This window comes from Amblyomma americanum, chromosome 8 (genome assembly GCF_052857255.1).
Source record: "Amblyomma americanum isolate KBUSLIRL-KWMA chromosome 8, ASM5285725v1, whole genome shotgun sequence".
NCBI classification, from domain to species: domain Eukaryota; kingdom Metazoa; phylum Arthropoda; class Arachnida; order Ixodida; family Ixodidae; genus Amblyomma; species Amblyomma americanum.
The window spans coordinates 52,667,228-52,683,501 of NC_135504.1; the positions used below are offsets into that span (position 1 = coordinate 52,667,228).

The window sequence follows — 16,274 nt, forward strand, 5'->3', positions numbered from 1 at the left end:
CAACATTTTCTTCCTTGGAATTCATAGAAAATATTGTAGCGCTTTTAGTCAGCCATATCGCCACGCACGCACACAGGCTCTGATGATTCGTACTCGTGCATTTGCTGTTCTGTTTACGAGTACGTTATTACAAAATTTATGAATTTGCAATCGCTGGCCAAGGTTGCAAGTTTCGTGGTTTTGTTGGTTTCGTTTTCGTCGGCTCGGCTTCGACGTGTCTTGGCTTGACTTGCATCTTTTCCGTTCGGTCCGCGTGCGTGCTGCGGGCACCGAGGGAGAAACGCGTGTTGGCGGTGGTGTGCGTAGTCCTAACACGGTTTGCGAGTTTCGGACCGTTGCTCGACCCGCGGACACCGGGTCGTAGCCGGGAGATTACACGACCTTCGACAGTCCTCGAACTTTGACCCCCCCACCAAGAGCGCAGTGCGTTCGTCGGTCCGGGTCGGCGGAGGGCATGCCAGCGGACGAGGGGGACAGCGGGATAGACGCCACGAGTTTGCCGGAGAGTCGCGAAACTTCGCCCAAAATGTCCAAGCGGGACCTGGATGTCGCCGCGCCGTCGGCGAGCAGCACGACTGAGAGCGGACCCAACGCCAATGATGACGATTTGGTGAGTTACGACCCTTGGGCCGCTTCTACGAGCGACTGTCTCCATGTCCGTGGTTAATACCCCGCTTGCTCTACGCCTGTTTCTGTAAATCACAGGGCGCGTACCTAATGCGGCATCTACTGGCTTCACGAAGAACAGCCATACATGTAACCGTGACGGCCGGAAGTTTTGTAACAGGCGCATGCACGAGCGGTTCGCATATATTCTGCCGGCTTTCATAACCGCTGTGTGACCGTCACGCGGAAAAGTGTCCTCAAGCTCATCAGCCGTCTCAGCACGAGTAAATCGACGAAAAACTAATAGGACGTTGTTCCGTAATACAAACGAGGAGGGGGACTAATTTGTAGTCGCAACGTCGAAGCACTTCGATGGATATATTAAAAGTTTGCATGCGAAAGCACATTTCCACTCACGTTATTTTATCTCGTAACATGAGACAGCCTGACATTTGTGACACAGGGGGGACGCGTACACGGATGGTCGAGGTGCGTGCCAAGAAGGTAGACTGCTCTTACCACGAATAATCATAGCGGCGGCTGATGAATTCATTGGCGCTAGATTTGGCTCCTGAACTTTATGGTGGTGCGCCAAGAAAAGCAATGTTTACGCTAGACTGAACTGACTTGCTTTGTTTTTGCGAGATAAGCATCTGGTTCGTGCCAGTTTTCCTAATGGGACTTATCACGGGGCTGCATTATGGAGCGGCTTCAATATTTATTGCAACGAGCACTCCTGTGAATGCAGCCTTCTCATTCGTTGCCTACTCGTAGCTTGTGTATGGCCTTGGAAAAACGAGAAGCTTGTGGTAAATGTGCATACTGCATGGAGCTGAAATTTCCTGCTGTGCCACATCTGTTAAGTGCTATTCTGTGCCGTATCCATTGAGTGAAAGACAGTTCTAGCTGGCTGACTAGCGTGGTGTGAAGTACACAGTATGAACTGTGACAGTGCTTAGGAAGGTGCCTTAGGAGGCTTTATTTAATCTATAATTTGCCTTCCAGATAGGAATACTTTGCATATTAGGGCACTTATCACCCTAAAGTGTTGCTATGTTGCTCACATTAGTGTCCGCTGTTAAAAATACCTCTCTACACCTGGTGCTTATAAAGTGTGTAATGAATGTCTGCTACACAAATTTAACCAGGAAAAATTAGATTGTGTGGATTAACATCCTAAAGTGACTCGGGCTAAGAGGGGCGTTGTAGGGGAGTGCTCCGGATAATTTCGACCACCTGGGGGTTCTTTAATGTACACTGACATTGCACAGTACAAGGGGCTCTTGCATTTCGCCTTCATCGAAATGTGATCGTCGCGGCCAGGATCGAACCTGCATCTTTCGGGTCAGCAGCCGAGCACCATAACCACTGAGCCACCAAGGCGGCTTTAACCTGTAAAAACATTGGCGTCTCGACCATCCATGCACGCGTCTGCTGTATTTCACAAATGTCTGGCTGTCTCAGGTTAAAAGATCGCTGGCCACAAGAAGATCGAAGACAAGTTTCTGCCAACCGATAGAGTAAGCTGCCTTGTAGCTGGTAGAGTGCACCCCTCTACATGGCCAGGTGTCTGGTACACCGAATGTCGACTACTTTCTTGTGGAGAGTTGGTACAGTTTTAGTGTTGGTTATGAATAGCAGGCTCCCTTCGGTGCTTTGTATTGCCTTCTTCAACTGTGAATATTATCGCTTTCCATTTGTGTTCGGTCTGCACGCTTCTATCTTAGTCCTGCATAAGCAGGCCAGATCCGGTCCGCTCAGTTACTCTAAATCTAAAACCAGAACCTTGTTTTATAGATAATCTAAACCCTTTAGACTACTTGCCTCTGTGACCAACCTTGGTACAGTGCACGTGGTATTATTTCTAACGAGTGTGAAGTTGGTTTGATCCAGGCAGGTGGATTTCAGTGGTGGTGAATTGCGAAAGCATTGTTGTACTAATATTTTTGTGCACAATGATTCCCAGGCAGTTGGGAGTAACCCGTGGCCCTCCACTACAGTATGCCTTGATAACTCAAGGCGTAGGTGTACTTAGTAAAAATAATTATTTTTACTGCTTAATCTGCTGAACGCAGGTGGCCAACTTTGGTGTTCAACTACAATGAAACTGAGGTCTCAGTGACACAAGCATCACCCCCTTTATTTTTTTCTGCTTCTGATTACCCATTTCAGTGTTTGAACAGCTGTGACAGTGGGCTGATGTGCCCAGAGCCTCGGGTTTCAGTGGGTGTGATGTTCACAACACCCATGTACTGTCAGGGACAAAAGTTCCCAGGACATGCGGAAAGTGATTTTGGAACGCGGGGTGTTCAGTTCTTAATGGTTAGCTGATTTCAGTACCGCACATTAAAGCTCGCGATTCCAACTTTCATCCCTACAAGTGTGGTCTAGCACCGTGGATTAATAAGAAAGGTATAGTGTATGGTTGCAGCTCATTTGTCTTGGAGGCTTCTGTCTCTGGTAGTGCCAAGATTACGTTGTATGTCACAGAGTAGTTCTCAGGAGCTCGGCATAAATTTGGGGAGTCCTCCCATCTATTGTGCGTCATGCCCATAGGTCAGCACCCTCTCTGTTGAGTGTACTCATTTTGGCTTCACTCATACCAGCACATGTGTGAATAGGTCTGGGTGTCAGGGAATAGCCTCGGGACGAAAGAATGCATTGGCTTATTTTCCCTTCTGACTGCGGCATCTGACTGACAGGACCTGGACGAGACACTGTCCGAGCGGCTGTGGGGCCTGACGGAGATGTTCCACCCCAAGGTGCGCCAGGGGGCGTACGACCTGCTCCACTTCTCGTGGGGCTCGGTCCAGGGCCTGTACGGCTTCGGTCGCTCAGCCCTGTGGGTGATCTTCGCCTCGTCGGCTATCCTCTTCGCGCCCGTCATCTTCGAGCTGGAGCGGCTACAAATGGAGGAGATGAACCGGCAGCAACAGCGACAGGTGGGGGCACCCGCAGCTCTCTCTTGTTACAGGGAGACAAGACACTTTCGCTTGACCTCTAGGGGAGGGGGGTTCACATGAGGAGAGTGTCCTGCAGTTGGTGAAGTGGGACACCATGACACCAACGGCAGTCACGTGCATCTCTTCATAGCTCCTTCGTTTGCATGGTTGATGGTGCATAGGGAACAAAAATGTTGGTACTGCTGAGGGCATCAGTTGCCTGTGCACACAGTGGCCACATGTACAAGTGCAGGCACTCTTCAGAGCCGTTGTGCTGTAGTCACTGGGTGAAGGTGGCAACGTTTTCATGTTGCTGCTAAGCCGCATAACACAAGCGAACAACTTAACATGATTGGAAAGCTGTCAGCCTCAAAGCACCACCCTCTTTTTCCTGTTCATTTTTGTGTTTCTGGTTTTTACATAATGCCACCATGTGATCTGTGGAACCGAGCACCTGTGATACTAGTGACGCAGTTTAGAAAGAAGTGTGACAGCTTGGATCATAGTGTCAACAGAAAGAGGAATACTGGTGTGTCATGTGTGCCATGTCTCAACATCCGTTTTCAGTGCAGAAGTGCATTCTAGTGCTTTCTTGCCCACTTCTATTATCTGCACCTTGGAGCAACACGTTTGCGTCTATGCTGTACAGGTACTTTGGTAGCCGTTAAGGCCACTTGTGCCATTTTAAAGTGTACACTATATGTACAGCTTTCCAGTTTATTTAGTAATATCATGGCAGCACTGACTAGACGGTCGTTCTGTGGCCCATTGCGGGCTGCAATGGGGAAACGGATGATATTGCAAACATGTGCGCAAAGCGCTTGCTTGGCGCCACGCCATTTGCTCGGCTGCTGACGCAATGCAACCCCGCTGTTCATCTGCTCGTGTCACCATAGCTGCTTAAAACTACCTAGGGGTATTAGTGGAAGTTGTTCATCCACCATGAAAAGGAGTGGGGATGTCGGGATGGTGTGGTCTTGTATTTGACTTGACTGTTCTTAAGCAGAAAACATGGATTCAGCCTTGACAGTAGGACTCTTAATCGGACCTCCAAAAAATGGTGTGAAAATTGCCGTACCAGCGTAAAACCAAACTTTTGATTCCGCTAAATTTGTTGAAAAAGTGAAAAACGCACTACTGAAATGATTTAATTTGCACTTGCAGCGTACTTACCGATTCCGAGCCAGAGTCCATGTTTTCAGCCCACCACTGAGCCCAGCCAATTACGAAACCACGTCTTCCCGGCATTCCTGTGGTGGCTAAAGTGCTCTTTAAGAAACTCGCATAAATGGTGGCGCCTATTTTTCCTCTAGGTAAGCTTGGGAAACTGTCTGTTACGAGCAGACGGCCACAGGTGTTGTGCTATCTCAGCAGAACAGCCAAGCAGACAGTGCTGCAAATGGTCATGAACAACTGGTCAGGTCAGCACTGCCATGATATTAATGAAAAAGCTGTACGTCGCCACATGTAGCGTACACTGCATATACATAAGCACGTAGCTAGAAGGGTAAGTTTTAAAACCCGTAGTTAGTTTTCCACGCGATTTTGCGAAAAATCGCGCACTTTTGCATTTTTTATGGAATTGTGTGATAGTAGCAACATTTTCTTTTTTTCTGATATTGTGCTTGTGGACGTAGGTCGGAATGTTAGAATGATGGGAATTTGATTAGTTTCTTTGTCTGAATTCTCTATAAAAGTACAGTAGAACCCCTCCATAGTAAAGTAACTCTGACCAGCAGAAATATTTACTCGTATCAGAGTCTTTACTATATCAGCTGTTGGTGATGGCATGGCTCTGACTATGCTCTCTGGCTGCTTACTAAGCACAGTGTTGGTTTACAAAAGAAGCACCCAGAAATACCTTACGTTTTGCTCTCATTGTCCCTTTATGTGATAATTATCTATTTTAAGTTATCACATGTTATGACGTTTACGACATCATTTATGATTTGGTTTATGGGGGTTTAATGTCTTAAAGCGACTCAGGCTATGAGCAACACCATATTGAAGGGCTCCGGAAATTTTGACCACCTGGGGTTTTTTAGCGTGCACTGGCATCGCACAGTAAATAGGCCTCTAACATTGTGCCTCCATCGAAATGCGACTGCCTTGGTCGGGATCGAACCAGCATCTTTCGGGTCAGTAGCCGAGCGACATACCTACAAAGCCACCACGGTGGCCAAGGTACCCTATCGATACACGCCAACTTCCATTTCTCCTCGATGTCCCTGGGGTTTCTGAGATCCGCACATTTTCCCCCTTTATCAGAATGGCAAGTTGTGTGCAATTTGTCACCAACTTGCCCTTGTGTGACCCTTTGTCAAAAGTTTTGAGCCTTGAGGGGGGGGGCTTCTAAGCCATTCTGTGTGGCTCATTATGCATCCCCCACATTCCAAATCTCTTGAAGATAAGATGAACTCTCTTTCTCCCCTCATTGAAGCTTTGGTCTTCAACGAACATTACATTGCCACACTACACAGCTTCGAAGCAAACCTCTCTGGACTCTTAAACTTCTGACAAGGGCTGTGCCTCATTGCATTTCTGTATGCATGTGTTTATACTAAACATGTTGTTGTCTCTCTTGCCAACCAGATTTTGCTAGGACCAAGTGCGGCAGTTTCTGGCGGTGCACCACCCGGCATGATGCCACCCATGAGTCCAGGACAGCAGCCACGGTAAGCAAAGTACACAGCCTTTACGTGTTCATTGGTAACGAAGCCTTCTGCTAGAGTGTCATTGGGCAGCCACTGTGCATCTAAATATGGGGAAGAAAAGAGGTATGTGCTCTGCGTGAGCGGAACTTCTGTTAGGGCATCAGCTTTGTACTGCTTTATTTCGGGTATTGAAGGCGAACTGCTCCGATTCTCTTCTCAGTCCATGCATTCTTCGGTGACTAACCTCCTTCACCAAAAGGCTGTACATGTGTAATATTTTAGCAGTGCTGAAGGGTACCAAGGGGACTCGTGTCGGAGTGCGTGCCATCTGCCGTTTTCTTTTCATTTATAATGGTGGCGCCCTTGTCTGGATCGTTTGCACGGTTTCGCCAATGCTGTTTCTGATGGAAACTTGGTGCATGTTTTGACTGCCTATTGGTGGCTCCTGTAAATCAGCTTTTGTGAACGAATTTGACAGTTCGTTCGCAAATGTACCTGTAACTGGTTGCAACGGGGGTTGACAGTGGCTTTGGTGTTCACATGACCAGAATTGTTAGTCTTCTTTAGTGCAGAGCTGAGAGCTGTGCAAGTACTTCGTTCACTTGCTGCATCCAAGCAGTTTCAGCCTCTCACAAAAATGTTCGGTTGCGTTTAGTTTCTGCAACTTCGTTGTGCTGCGTTGATGCTCATGAACGACAGTCTGCAGCTGTGTGGCAGCAGGACTAGCTAAACCCACGTAGTGGCAGTCATTATTGCCTTTGGCCACATGTATTGGATGTGCTGCAAGCTAAGCTGAGAACTAGCAGAACTTGGGACCAGGACAACTGAGCACAGCTTTGTTGCCCAACGAAGTGACACAACAGAACAGGTGCTCGCTTTGAAACAAGGCTTATGGCTGTTGTCTTCCTTTTGGCCTGTTGGCTTTTAAAGCAAGTTAGTGTTCTGATGTGGCTTTTTATTTGTCCCATTCTGCTGTGCTCAATTTCTCTGGTCTAAAATGCACCGTTCAGCTCTAAATCGGCACTCCTTAAACGGGCTCTGAAACACCTTCCGAAGAGAGCACATCAACTCGCTCATTCACTGCATTGTGTTGTCTTGAACACCTGAGCCAAAATTCAACTGTCAACTGCGCCTTCTCTGTCCTTTTTTACATTATTACATGACCACATTTTTAGATTTTGACGTAACCGAATTGTTGCATTCTTTCCAGTTTTGTTATGTATCTACTTTGTATGCTTTGTACTATCCATCATAATGTTATCATTGAAGATCGGCAGTGTTTGTTTCAGTTGCATAATGTATGTATTCTGTATAGTACGCCAGATTTCTGTGTTCCATCATGTTTCATGCATTTCCCCTACAATAATGCCCAGCAGGGTGCTGTAGGAACCTGTATAAATTAAAAAACTTTGAGATGACTGCGGCGACCCACATTGGAGAAATGAAAAAGCATTGCATTGCTTCTATGTGTATACATGCAGTGACGTCATGGAACTTTCTAGAACATGCTTTTTTTTCCATGATGCCAGTACGTGTTCTGTTTTTCTTTTTTTTAATTTATTTTATATTTTCATTATTTTTCTTTTATTTTTAAAATTTTATTTATTTTAGTTCTGGCGTCCAGGTGGTATGTCGATGTCCGTGGCTGTTGTGACATCCAGGAGTAATGTAATTTTCACATATAATTAACTAATTACAATTCAACAACCAAATTTTTCTCGCAGCAAGATCTCATCACGCACTAACGCAATAAAAAATTTCACATTTATCATTATGAAATGACGCAATCGTGCGGACAACTCTTGCTGACGCGACATAACTGCCTAATGCTTTCGCATTAATAAATTCACTTCTACACGCAGCTGAGAACCCACACTCACGTGTGGAAGTCCCTCCCTGGCGAGTTTTTTATTCTCGCACCCTCCTGCATATACCAGTTGGGAGATAGGTATTGGTCAGATTCTTTCAGACGTCAGGCAGCTAGATTTCTTAACGATAGTTTTCCTAGCTAAACTGATAGGGTAATTTTATAAGGAAGTGCTTATTGTGTGACACAAAATTGAAAACATTGCAAGTAGTTTTCATTGCAAAATGTTGCTGCATTAGTCGCTCTTTTGTTTTTTGTTGTTGGATTTGACTCTGTCTGCCTTTGTGTTTTTTTTTTTTCCATAAAAGGGAAAGCCTTGGATTGTTTACCAGTCATTGATTCCGTGCAACAGCAGCAAACCTGAGCATACTGTAAAAACCTGCATATAATGCGCACCCGAGGTGTAATTTGGGGATAGCAAAAACAGGGTCAAGTTTTCATCCGCTTATAATGCGAGTAAGGAAAGGCAGCCAGCTCGAAGACGTCCTCTGGTTATATCTGTACGGCGGAAAATCGGATGCAACTTGTAGCGTGGGCGCCAAATATCTGGCAGGTACACATCTGGGCACCGCAAGCATGCGCAGACTCGTTCCGGAATATGCGGAGGCGTGCAGGCATGCGCACTTTGGAAGTGCCTGTAGTCGGAGCTTTAGTATTCATTGTCATGTGCATTGTCTTCTGAGAAGTGCTTGTGAGAGGTATCTTTACATAGAAACACATCATCGGTACTATGGAGTGTGTTCAGTAGCCAGCATTTCTTGAAATTGCAACTGGCAAGCTCCTCAGGAATGCCAGCCCAACCATCTGCGATCCAACTGCACCGCGTGGCTGGAGAGGCCCATGTCTGGCAGCAGTAACTGCAGGCTCTCCCCACCTCATCCTGACCATGTAGCAGCGCTTGGTGCGGTGCCGATGCTTTCGGCAGCTGCGATTACGTTCTTTTTAAGAGCAGCCGAGTACCGCTTTCATGGTCCCGATACTATGTGAGATGCGATCGTCCTGGGTGTCGCAAATTCAGGTCAGTGTAGTGAAATAGCATCGAAATCAAACACGCCGACCTGCACCACCGCTAGATAGCAGCTCCTCTTGCTGGAAGCTAGATGGTGATGGCGCTTGATTACGAAACCGTAAGTGCAGATTTTGGCCAAAAATTGTTTGAATTTGCATGTGATACGAGGTTGAAATTTTAAATACTAAAAACCTGAAAGAAAACTTAGCATTTATAGACGGCTTTTTACAGTATTTGTTGTCGCTCCAAGTTTACAGACATTATTAGTTGAGTGATCATTGAGGGCACATGCGTGACATTGTTACAACTCGCAACGCATGCTAATTACTGGCATCGCTTGTTCTTGTGACTCCAGTAGGTAAAGGCCTCCTGCAAGCGGGTAGCAGCGGCAGCGAATGACAGCGGCTCTTCGCGGAAGGTGCAAGGATGAAGTTGTGCAAGAACTGTCCACCACACATTGCCAAGCACTGCTTCAGGCGTCGAGGCATTTTGAATGCAACATTGTCCGCACATCTTCCTTTCTTTATGTTCTCGTGTGTTTGATAGACAGACTGCAGGGATGTGTTTGTTTTGTTTACCTTTGTCTCCTTCTAGTTCATCTCACAGTTGCACCAAGAGTGTGGGTCAGCAGCTGCTGCTGTAACTGTTCCAGATGTAAATACACCTTTTAGGCTGGTTAACACCATCGTTCATATGAAACTGTTTTTGTGAAGCTCTCTGTTTGGGTGCCACTCGCTTTTCCTGGTTAGTTTGGACTAGGGCAGCGGTGTTTTTGGGGCATGTGGCATGGAGCGAAAGCCGTTTATCCATCCACTTCAAGTCCGTGTGGTTGAAATCATGATAACTTGGTCTCAATAGTGATGGGAGAGCATGATTGCTAAAATGCATGAGGGCACCTAGCACGTGCGTGCTAAAGGCATATTGAAGGTGGCAAAAGGCTTCAGGGTTGTGCCTGGCTGGTGGGATGTAGCGGGTTGCTGTTTTATTTGAGCATTGGGATTTCAGGGAGCCTTAGTGGCAGGCTTGCTGTATTTAACCAGATGTGGCATGACCATGATTGTAACAAGTATTTTTGGTAGTATGGTACACACAAAAAAAAATTCAGTTACAACACAAGCAGTTAGCCTTAACTTTATGATCAGTTAAAAGTCATGTTGCATATTAATAACTATGGTACACTCACTGCCTTAGAAGTGGTAGAAGGCAGGGATACATTCACACTGCATAAACTTGACTCCCTGGTGCCTAAATAATTACGTATCAAAGCAGTCTCTGATTATGTTGAGAGTATGAACAAGCTATGACATGAAGGAAGAAAGAAATAGCACAGGCACAAATGGAAATGCAAACTGCTTGAGATAGTAGCGTTCAGAACACATGTACAGAGTTTGCACTTGTAACCTTGGCATTAGCAGTGCGTGCTAGTGCAGTTTGTGGTGCAGGTTTGCTGCTATCCGATAGTCTTGCTAGTGGTCTAAGGTTGTTCAAGGTAAAGGTACCTTCTGCTTCCATTGTGAAAAAATTGAAACAAGCTTGCAACAGTATTCAACATGGCTACGAGTGTAAATGTTGTGTGCCATACACTCAGAACATTTGCATGAGAATAAAGAAGCTGCTGCTTTTTGTGCCACTGCTGCAATCTGCCAATGGTCGCTGCAGAACATTCTTTATTCTTATGTTGTCACTCTCTCGTGGTCTCTTGTCATGTGCAGTCTGTGCATTTTAATGACAAGCAGTTGTCTCCTAGCACAAGTGTCTCTGCCAGCAATGAAAGCTGTGAATCCTCTTGGTATAAGGCATGTGGGCTCATGGGCAGGTCAGCATAGAATATTCTCATACCTATGGGTATGTTCTCAGGCAAATTTTGGCAGTGACCACGGCAAATTGCACTGATAGTACTTAGCTACAGCACCTCTAGCGTGGCCTTGAGTGAATCTACCAGTGGCACATTAAATTCATGGCAATGGCTCTCTATGCATATTTCTATTCAGATCCTTGAGAAGCTGGTAGTGGACAGAGCTGCACCTAGTTGCGCTGGCTGGAGCACACATGCATAAGCAGAGTATTGCTGCTGTAATGGAGCGCTTGCAGCATGCTTACATGCTCAAGTGCTGGTCCACTACACCGCACTGCACATTCTCTTAGGTTGCTCAAGGCAGGTGTCCTGTACATGAGCACTGACTGTTTTGGTGGTGTCACACTCTGTAGCTGTGCGGCACTTGCGTTGTAGATACTTGTTGTGCTGGTGCTCAATTGGGTCCATGTCAGGCACCTTAACAGTGACACCGTGCAGGTGGTTTGTTTCTGTAGGAAGTTGAAATAAACATGATGGCATCACAGATTGTTCAGAAGTCTTGCTGTGGTCGTCATCTTTACTCCAGTGTATTAGCGGAGCTGCATAGTGCTTAGAACATTCTTAGGGTATTATTTTTGTCGTTTTCGTTTCTTCAAGGATAACATGAGCGAACACAGTGTAATACCCCTGTCACATGCACAAGTTCAGCGACTTTCACGAAGTGCACTTCCCTTGAACGAATGACACCTTCTGTGCACGCTGTCGCACGGCAAATAGAAGTGTCATTGGAAATAATGGCAGTGGCGATGGGTATGTTGCAGCACCGTAAAGAATTTTTTTTTTTTTCATAAATACACTAAAAGCTCGTCAATTCGAACTCGAAAGGGACTGGAAAAATGTTCGAATTAAGTGAAGTTCGAATTATCGAATGGGCACTAGAATGAGCGGTTATAGCACCCCATCGTGCGGGCAGAACCCGAAGCAGTCACATTTAGACTAGGCATCGTGAGCTAGGTGCTACTACACGTTTGTGGCGGGCATATTCTGAGAATTAAATTCATCCAGTCCTAGTGGCAAATGAAACAAATTGATTGGCCAGTTATGCGCCAGGAACAAGTACTGGAATGCTTTCGCGTGAGCAGCTAACTTTAGTGCTGGAATATAGGATGCTATTTATGCTCCAAACTATGTTTATTTGCGGGGAAGGAGTGTCGAAATTAAAAGTAATCGGCGAAGTGCATTTGCTTGCGTTTCTTCTGCCGAGACTCCATCAGCATCATCTGCAGCTTGCCCAAAGCAAGCTGTGGTGTGCTGCAACATCGAGCGCCGACACTACTTTATGTGCACTTGGCGGTGTCAGAGTCTCGTCGCCGCCGTCGGACTTATCACTGTCGGCTGTTCTCACTGCACGTGAGCCCTGCAATATCTACTGGGAACATGCAGCCTCAATTATATCGGTGTCACTTAGGGGCTCCAACATCTCCATGCTGCTGACCACGTAGCTCGCGCTCTCGGCACCAACAAAAGCAGTCATCGCCCGAACCGGCATACTACGTTGTTTACTCCACGTGATTGCGACCCAGTGACAGCAGCACAATGAAAACCCGGAACGGCTCGCGCCTAAGCATCATAGGCGCGGGCGAGTGCTCCGGCAGCGAAAACCTGCTACAGCATGCACCGGAACGCGGACTCAGTGAGCCTCGTGCACCCGGCTTTTTTTTTTTTTACATTGTTTTACATGTCTGGCAAATTTGGAGCGTCTTTTACTTGCTATGTTTCAACTTCTATCCACGAGGAGCGGTGTCAGCCAGTGGCTCCTAGTTCGAATTAACCGACCGGATGCTGACTTGTTTGAATTATCGTGAGTTTTCCCTCCATTGAAATACGCAGGGCTGTGCCGGGACCAGGGCGTCAGTTTGAATTGACGAGCTTTTGCTGTACTTAGATAATAGAATTTTATCGCAGATCTAATAACTCCAAGTAAATTTTCAGTTTTAATTCCACATCTAAATAAATGTTAACTAAAGAAAGCGTCACGACCCGAGACAAGTAATACCTCTGCTAGACGGTCGTTTGGAATGCCGTCCAATTGAATGTCATTCGACTCGACTGCCACCTTGTGCTCTACACAAATTTTTTAGCAGCATTCGGCTGAGATTCATTCCAGTCAGTGGAGCTCCGCGAAGACATACGATATTTTGGGGTGCTTCGAAACTTGAACGCAGCCCACAGTATACCCGCACTTACCAACAGCCGTTACCATCGTTTCTCCCTGCCCACAGCAATGCCAGGCTGCTTCGATTCTGTGGAGGTTGATTTTCGTATGTGTCGCTCGCTTTTTCTGCTGCTTTTTTAGCAAATATTTTGTGTACACGCTGAATGAGTGCTTCATGATCATAATACACCACTGAAAATTTACAGCGTAAGCGTGAAATTTCTCCAGGAATGCAGTGATGAGGACGACTGCACTCCAGAAGCGTGTTTGGTGACCGTTCCCATTAATTGAATTGGCCTTATTTGTCATCCACAAGCGACGGCGACGACTGCTGCTGGCTGCCTAAAGCACCGAGCGGCAGTCTGAGTCCCACCGGCACTTCCCGTTCAATGTATATGCGTCTTGTAATGTAAGCATTAAGTCGATTTCCGGTCACTTGTGAAAACTACACTCGTTGGCGATTTGCGTTCGCTAAAACTTGTGTGAATTCGCTTTCTGCAATCACCGTAATTGCACACACGATCCCAGTGGACTCATTAGGCCTATCGCATAAGGGGATTGCCATCACTTGCAGAGCGAAACTAGCTGTTGAAGTTTTTATTTATTTTGCAGTTTAAATATTACAATTTTATTTGCTGTAATTGGTGTTTATGAACATTTATTTATATTACAATTTTTATTTGCTGTAATTGGTGTTCATTAACATTTATTTATTTTAACAAAATCCGCCGTGCCATTCCGGGGGCCATTTGACTATTATACTTTCTTGGCAGTATAGACCACTTTCGGAGAAAAAGTTGTGCTCTGTCTCTCTCTCTTTCTGTGTGTGTGTAGAAGGAAGCCAGCGTTTTAAACAAACTGTAGGTATTAAATGCTTCACCTTTAACACGACACTCTACCCTGTGTTTGGCACATCATAGCCTTAGCTGCTTTTGTGCTATAAAACTCAGTATTGATGATGATGATTATGAATTTTTTTGGCACAACGGCATCTGTGGCCATAGAGCGCCATGGCACAAGGTTGTTTCTTCTAGTCAAGGTGGGGTCACAGACCCATTTCCCAAGCATTTCACCCTAAAGAAGCCGAGCACCAGACCAGGGGAAAGCTTGTACCCATTGTATCACCAGTGGGTACCTGGTGGCACTGGGGATAGAACCCGGCACCTCCCACATGCGAGGCGGAGGCTCAAACCACTAGGACAACACTGCGGTTAAACTCGGTATTAACTATGCGTGTGCATGTGCGTGAAGCCTGAACCATCTGGCCCCTCCTCTGGGTCCTCCATATGGTGCATTTTTCAGGATGATGGGGAGGGCTCTGTAATAACGTACGCGATCTTGACGAGGCAATAGCTGGTATTTGCCTAGTCACAAAAGCCACCATTTGTGGTGCAGTGGCTTTGGGTGCACTGGACGCACAGTCTTCATTGTGACTTCGCCCACTGCAGGACAAAAGCCTCTCCCATGTGTCTCCAACTAACCCTTTCGTGTGCCAGCTGCGGCCACCGTATCCCCACAAACTTCTTAATCTCATCCGCCCACCTAACTATCTGCCGCCCCCTACTACACTTCCCTGCCAAAGTCAATTTCTTCCTCTTGATTTCGACTACAATGTCATTAATCCGCATCTTATCCCTGACCCACTCTGCTCTGCTTCTGTCTCAACATTACACCTATAATTTTTCTTTCCATAGCTTACGGTGCCGTCCTTAACTTGAACCGTTCTTGTTAGCTTCCATGTTCCTGCCCCATAGATGACTCCCGGTAAGATACAGCTGTTATATACTTTCCTCCTGAGAGATAGTGGTAAACTACCATTCATGATCTGAGAGAACCTGCCAAATGCACTCCATCCCATTCTTATTCTTCTAGTTATTCACTCTCGTGATCGGGATCTACACTCGCTACCTGCCCTAAATGGACATTTCCTTAAGACTTCCAGCACCTCGCTACCAGTTATAAACTACTGTTCCCTTCAGAGACTGTTGAGCATTGCTTCAGTTTTCTCCATATTAATTTTTGGACCCACAGTACTGCTCTGCCTGTCTAACTCATTGATCATGTTTTACAGTTCATCTCCTGAGTGACTTAGCAAGGCATTGTCATCAGCGAATTGCAGATTACTTGAGTATTCTCCATTAACTCTGTTCCCAATTCAGGCCTCCAAATCCCTCCTGTAAACAGCCGGTGAACAGCATTGGCAAGATCATGAATGCCTGCATGACACTCTTTCTTATTGGAATTATATTGCTGACTTTACGGAGGACTATGGTAGCTGTGCACCTGCTATAGATATCTTACTGTATTTTTACTTAAGGCTGATTTTTACCCCTGCCACACAGGCACCACAAAGGCCTTTGAGAATTGGGTCCTTTTATCCAAAAGCATGAGTGCAGCTGCACGGCACAAATGTTGCGCCTTTGCCACTAAGGGCCTTGGAGACAAAGGTGCCTGTCTGAGACCTTTGGAGCCCAGAGGCGCGGCCTTCGAGACCCTGCGATCGCAGTGCCGTCCAACATCAAAAAGTAAAAGCAATGAAAAGAAATAGATGCAACCAACGGTGTCTGACGACATCGTTAAAAAATATGAAAGGTGTGTGGATTTGCTTTTTGTACGGGTGTTTATATTTTATGCCAAGATTTCAAGACAGTAAAATTGTTGTAGCAACACTGAGTGCCCCTGGTGGCCAAAGCAATACACAAAACCTGCTGCTGCTGGTGAGAGTTGCAGTTCTTTTAAGGAAGCAATTGGGAAAAAATAGTGTCTGAGCACAACGAATGAACAGAATACCTCGCTTTAATCACTTCAGCCGCCTCTTGCAAAACAGCAGGAGCTTAGCCTCAACGACTGTTCCACTTTTGGGCTGCACCGTGTCGCTGCCTCTTTGTGCTTTCGCTACTTTGGTGAAAAGAGGTGCCTTTGCTCGAAAGTCTTTTGAGGAATGCCGAGTGGCAGGGATATTACACCGATTCTGCAATGCCTGCATGGCTGCTGAAGTTTTGGCTCAGTTCAATGCTGCCTTGTAATCTATAAAGGTTATAAATCGGCCTTGGTTATAGTCTGCACATTTATCACAGGACTGATAGTGTGAAAATGGGATATTGTCAAGTATCCATTACGAAAGCCTGCCTGATCATTTGGCTTATTGAAGTCTAAGGTGTCCCAACTCTATCAGCGATTACCTTA

General features: G+C 46.1%; 1 protein-coding gene across 2 annotated transcripts; it reads left to right on the forward strand.

Moving 5' to 3' along the window:
• The first annotated feature begins 257 nt into the window (after positions 1 to 257).
• Positions 258 to 11,429, forward strand: mge (translocase of outer mitochondrial membrane 22 homolog mge). Of its 2 annotated transcripts, none has more exons than XM_077634778.1 (4): positions 258 to 610; positions 3,309 to 3,548; positions 6,141 to 6,223; positions 9,434 to 11,429. In XM_077634778.1, exons 1-4 carry the CDS (start codon positions 455 to 457, stop codon positions 9,438 to 9,440), a joined length of 486 nt encoding a protein of 161 aa, XP_077490904.1. In that variant the 5' UTR covers positions 258 to 454; the 3' UTR covers positions 9,441 to 11,429. The 2 variants fall into 2 exon arrangements, with proteins under 2 accessions (XP_077490904.1, XP_077490903.1); XM_077634777.1 differs by having other exon boundaries at positions 9,437 to 11,429.
• Positions 11,430 to 16,274: the final 4,845 nt, after the last annotated feature.